The sequence below is a fragment of the Penicillium angulare genome (assembly GCF_028827245.1).
Source record: "Penicillium angulare strain IBT 27051 chromosome Unknown utg000007l_segment0_segment0, whole genome shotgun sequence".
Taxonomy (NCBI): domain Eukaryota; kingdom Fungi; phylum Ascomycota; class Eurotiomycetes; order Eurotiales; family Aspergillaceae; genus Penicillium; species Penicillium angulare.
Window position 1 is genome coordinate 3957964 of NW_026623166.1, and position 6000 is coordinate 3963963.

At 50.3% G+C, this 6000-nt stretch overlaps 1 protein-coding gene across 1 annotated transcript; it reads right to left on the reverse strand.

The window, feature by feature from the left end:
• Positions 1-5685: 5685 nt before the first annotated feature.
• N7478_010748 (uncharacterized protein) lies at positions 5686-5871 on the reverse strand (the record flags this gene model as incomplete). Its single annotated transcript, XM_056926962.1, has 1 exon — positions 5686-5871. A coding segment is annotated over one exon (186 nt), but the record flags the coding sequence as incomplete, so codon positions are not given.
• Positions 5872-6000: the final 129 nt, after the last annotated feature.

Sequence of the window (6000 nt, forward strand, 5' to 3'; positions counted from 1 at the left end):
TCCTGAAAAGGTATCTGAACAGACACTTGAAAGTCAGTAACGCCAACAATGTAGTGGTCAGGGGCCTTGCTTCAAAGCAGCGACGATGACTTCATCCAAGAGAACAACTGTAGCAGGACTTTTCACTCTCGATTACATCAGGACGTCGTTCTCGCTGCATGTGAAGCTACCTATCAAGCCAGAAATTGTCTCCGGGTGCTCCCTTGCTATCCCATAGCATGAGAGACAGAGCCCTTCATTGTCTCGAGCGTGAACCTAGATTATTACTCGCACCTTTTCGAACGGTGATCCCCAGTGGTGTTCAACCTGGTCTGTTTTAAAGTCTTCGGGTAGTTCCTTGCGCATCCCAAGTAGAACGGGATGGCAACGGATTAAACTTGTGGGGATAAGTTCCTCGGTTTGATTAGGCCCATTCTCGTTACGATGATGCATGTACTCAATGCGAATGTTTGGTTCATTCCTTGAGCGCCCTCGAGCCGGGGGGCGGGGTCCCCCAGAGACTCCCTTTACGGGGGTCGACGAGGCAATTTCCAATTGCCGGGGGTGCCCCCCAAGGCGACGGGCAAGATTCGCCGGTCATTCTCGATTTGTCCTCATCTCTCATGCTCCTACGCGGAGGATCTATTGCGCGTCAACCAGTTACATTGGCGCACTGTTCGTCAGCCTCCTACTCATCAAGGCACCTGAAGCCAAGTCGCATATCACCTTTTCAGCCTGTCCTGTAGCCATCCTCATTGTTCTGCCCGAGCGATTGAGTTCAATATATGGGAAGTTGGAGACTGAGCCTAAGCATTCTATCATCCTGAAGATGCCCTAGGACCTAGTCTCTATCCCCGGTTCCGTCGTCTTCTTGTACCCGACTATTCGAAGGGATGTCGGGGCTCCACTCTAACTTCTCGGTACGATATCAAAGACTTGTGACGTGTAGACGCCGGTATCGATCCTAGGCGTGTGCAAGCAGATGATCGAGGAAGGGCCTTAGTCTTCCGCTCGCTGACCCATCGCTGTCAAGGTCGCATCATCCCCAGGATTTGAACATTGATAACCAAGAATCTTTCAGAGGCACAAGAGGAAATTACGTTGCTGATTCCGAAGTGGAGCATTCATTGTTGAGAGCTTGATAGGTTATGTGAAGTGTCTGAATTAACTTGGCTGCATGGCTGAGGCCAAAGGCGACTGTTGTCTATTTACCAACCACCAGTATGGCAAGGGGGGTGGTCGACAAATCCGAAGCTGAAGCGCGAATGCTCTTGAATTCTATGCGCTGCACAAATTGATGATGGCTGGATAATAGATGTAATGGATGCAGAGGTATGGCGGGACCGCAGTAGTGTGGGCGTCTTGCCCGTCGCCTTGGGGGCACCCCCGGCAATTGGAAATTGCCTCGTCGACCCCCATAAAGGGGGTCTCTGGGGGACCCCGCCCCCCGGCTCGAGGGCGCTTGGAAAATGAATCAAATACGGGCATGGGCGATGAACATCCTCCTAATGGGCGAGGTCGATTTTTCTGGAAAAGTGATGTAATACCAAGTCATCAGCAGTTGTGCACACGTGGCGCAGGCATCCCCCGCCCGTCGTGAAAAGAGCGTGTATTGCGACAGTTAGACGAAATATCGCATTCCAGAAGGCCGACTTCAGATATCCAGGCGTCAAAAGCGGTGGTCAGTAGGGGGAGAATGTCGGGGCAACGCGTGAACGCGTGGTGCATATTTACCACCCGCAACCTCAGCTAGCTGTTAGCACCACCGTAAAGCCACGAAGAGGCCTTATCAGTCCTACGAAGTCCAGCGAACATTTGGGCCGATCAAGATGTTCCGCATCTGGACCAGTGTTTGACACCTTCTGCCTTTCACTTGCCCTCGCCGTGTAAGCGCCTTGTATGAAGAATTGAATGAGCTACGGGGACATACCACGAGCACTTTTCAACTGAATTGAACGCTTACTGAATTGATTCTTCTCCAAGGAATAAGCACACGGTGAGTTGATTCCAGCACGGAAAGTCGACTTGCATAAGCCGATTTTCGCAAAAGGACAATCTCCAAAGTCACGGCCCACTCCGGTCGCACAACCTCGCTTGGAGAAAGTATTGAACCCACAGGATAGGGCTGTTGGCCTGACTTGCTCGCCGGAGCGAGTGCATATAACCAGACTGAGAAGGCTGAGACGACAGCACCACATTTGACACGTCTTTTTCGGTGACAATGGCCTCGAGAATTCCATGCACCTCCTCTCGACATACAACGCAGTGTTTCGGATCTGGGCTCAGTCAGCATTGGTTGTTTGGTGTCCGCAGTCAAGACGAAGGGAAATGAATGAGAACTTTTCAATACTGATGAACATCGCAGATATGTCTTGCCGCTCTGTAGTGGTTCTACATGCTTCACCATGTGGCAACTGTGAGACAGCATAATGTCTGCCCATTGCATTTGCCCAATAGATGAAATTCTAGTTCGAAGTCATATATGTCTATATGCCCTTGGTCCCTGATCGTGGGCTGGTATTTGCGTCTTGGTCGCTGGCAATCACTGCTTGTGTTTCGATATTTGATCCTCTGAGACACTCACTGGCAGCTTACCAGGGGTGAGTTGAAAAGACAACTTAGGCTTTCCTGGCTGTCTAGAGTAGTGAGGCTATTAGCTCGGCATTTGATGTCAGTCTGAATACAATTCCCACGTCCACCACTCCGTCGATCACCGAGATTTTGAAGGAATCAAACGGATGGGCTTGAGAGGGAGAATTGATCTTGGATAAAAGAAAGGACCGGAATGGACCAGGGGCTTCGAGTTGAAGCGGAGGGCATGTGACCAAATTGGTTCCATCAGTGTTAAGGGCTTCGATGTTTTGTGGCCCTTTGGTCAGTCTCGCATATCTGCCTTCGTCCTCTTTCTGGATTAGGAAACACTTGAGTCGTATCGTTGAGGTGATTGAGTCGGCCGTTCTTGCGCTAGCGAAATACCCGTGGTGAGCCTCCGACGTGCTTTAGGTGTACCGATGAATAGAGCCATACATGCCGACTTTCGATGACACTTCCCCCATCGAGTTGTGTCCCGTCGTGACAACTAGGCTGCCTTCCGTCAAAGCAACCCTTGCTCCCGGCGCTTGAGGCTGGCCCTTTCGGCTCGAATGATCTTGATCAGAAACCAGACGGCGAAAGGTAAGGCGTATGGAAGATCTCATGTGCGATGATGGCAAATAGGCCGATAGATGTTCCATTTTACCTCGGAAAAGGGCAGGCGATTTCCCCAATAATCTATTGTTATGACATAACATGCACCGAGAGCCATCTGGAAACAAGGACATCTCGCAAACACGCCAGAATGAGACTGAATATCTGGCAATAGGTCCCTCTGTAGACCCGCCTGGGAAAATCATGCATCCCTCGTAGTAGAATCACCCGCCATGAGTAGAAGAGCAACTTTCTTGCCTAGCCTCTCCTCCGACCGATATTTGCCGCATAGTAAACAAGTAATAGCTGACTGGTACAGGCACTCAGCATGGTCAGACAGCATCCGATAGAAAAGTCTCTAGTGTCAAATCCGTGACTTCAAACTTTGAGGTCGCGTTCAATACTATTCATTGACGCAACCTCAGAATATCCCGCTAGAGCCTACCCGGCAGCGCTCGTGCCAAAAATTATATCCCGCTGTAGTGTATTGGTATCTGGTGAGCCCGACCTTGTCGTTCTAGACGAAAATGCTAAGCGAGTCGGTTTTGCGAATACCACACCGCTAAAGCCCTATCAGGGCGAGCTGCGCTTGGGAGCTACCCCAATTGAAGTCGAACTAATTGACCTTTAGCTTCAAGAGAGCGGCGAAAGCCCAAAATTTGCCATGCTGCGGCAATATGCCCCCGTCGTGTATGAAAACATCTCATGAAGTCAAATTTTTGGTTGACCTTGCTGCTGATCCCACTGTTGAACGTCGCATCCCTGTCAACGCAGCGCTCTCAAGATTCGTTGCAAGTCTGATTGCAAAATTAGCTTGTTTGGGGAAAGACCCAAGTTGCCCTCCCTAGAGCCATATTCGGACCATTGGAGCTCCCGCTGGCCTCCTTTCTATTTGTCTTTAGGTTTCCCGCTCACAAACGTTGAGATTGTCAAGAGCATGAGCTGGTGTAGTTCGGCGAGAAGACAATATAAAGAGGAGCTAGCCATTGAAAAAAGCGCAAATGATGCGCACTTGTAAAATGAACTCACCGCGGACGAAGCCCAGTGGAGACGCGTTTGACAAATGACGTCACGCATACACTACGCGAAGTTAGCCGTGGCAAAGTCCAGTCAGCGGCGCGTCGGACCATTGAAGAACAGCAACCCAAGTCTGCTTCCGTCGACGTATGCCATCCCCGAAAGTCATAAGGCACCGGAAAGGTTAGCACTCCCTTGATATGCAGTTGCCCCATAAGTCGGCCCACCAGAAAGTTCACGCACGCCACATGAATACATGATGCGGGCGTGATTTGAGGCTGGTCCCGAAACGGAGCCGCATCATTGGAATTGGCTCCTCAGATCTCCATATGTCGAGTCAAGTTTCCAATCAATTTGGTCCTCTCGCGGCATGTATCATCAGGTATCACCTCTGCAAATCAACAATCAATCTTCCTCTGACATACCGTAGACGCATCATAAGTGGCCATGCTGACAGCAAGATGCCCATCATAGTGCTTCTGAGTAGTAATCTTCACTAGCTCGCCCGCTTTGTACAGGCTTGGCTCACAGCGTGCTGAGAACATGTCTCTTCAGCACCATCACAGATGACCGAGGCGGAAGACGCTGATGCAAAGTGGCCTTGTCCAATGACAATGGAGATCAGCCATCGGAATGCATAATGCGGATCCAACAGCAGGTCTTGTCATAGACTGTTCATTTCGGTAGGTGTTGACTTGGGTGAGGTGAGACAGCGAGCCACGCTAGCCGTCCACTGTTAACCTCCAGAGCCTGTACTGCAGCCGGCCTCGCGTCTAATGCCGCTAAAACCAAGCTTTTGATAAGAGACGACGGCATTGCCAATGGAATGAGCTGAGATCAGGTAACAAATCTTTCGCTGGACGTGAGAGGTCTACTAGAACGATAGTCAGTCATATGAATGTAAATGCAGGGGGAAGGGGGCGGACGCGATCAAAAGCCACCTGTTGGGTAATGTGGGTAATGTGCTTCTTATAGTAGTTTCGTAGTGCGATTGATCTCTGGGTCCCCAGAGCAGGCATCGCACGCATGGAGTGGGTGTGGGAAGCGCGAGGCAACCAGTCGCACTACTGGCTATATTAGTACCAAAAGAGGAAGAATAAGGATAGGTAGGCATGAGCGGGGAGACTCTTTATCAACCCCAAAAGTAGGTGACATATATGAGAACAGACGTGAGTGCAACCCTTGCCACCGAAGAGGTTGTTCAACATGGCTGCATAACTAGACGCAGTCCTCGGAGCTCTGAAATGACCGATAATCCGTAGCTTGAGATATGAAGGTTGGTTCTCGTGACTACGGGGTCTATGCCCATTGAGTGTACGAAGCTCGCTCTTGTCAGCTGAATGCCCTCCCAATATACATGAAAAATATGAATGGGATAGAACTGACCATGAATTTGCTTCATCGAGGAGCAAGATCGCGAGGCTAGTCGATACGCCGTGTTGGAGTCAATAGGGTGGATGGGGGCTGCAGTTCCGCCATTCAATTAGTTGGACCCCGACACAATCAGCAAGGGCTGAGCGAAGCCTGATGAATGGCCATTCGTTCTGGGAGAGCCGTATCAGATGGGGTGTGGATGGCGACCTTGAAACCATCGACATAGCCTTTCAGTGGATCTGGGCTTTCCTTTGGTTTTAGCGTCACGCGCCATGTATTTCGTACACACTGGCTTACTGCCGGTGTATCGAAAGGCTCTATGAAGGATCAATGATCTGTCATTCGAATTGTTTGAGAAGTGCCATCACTCACCCACGTTCTATACCTTGAAGGTCCAAGCTACCTAAGTGCGGATTAATATAGAGAAAGCAGCGCAAAGAGCTG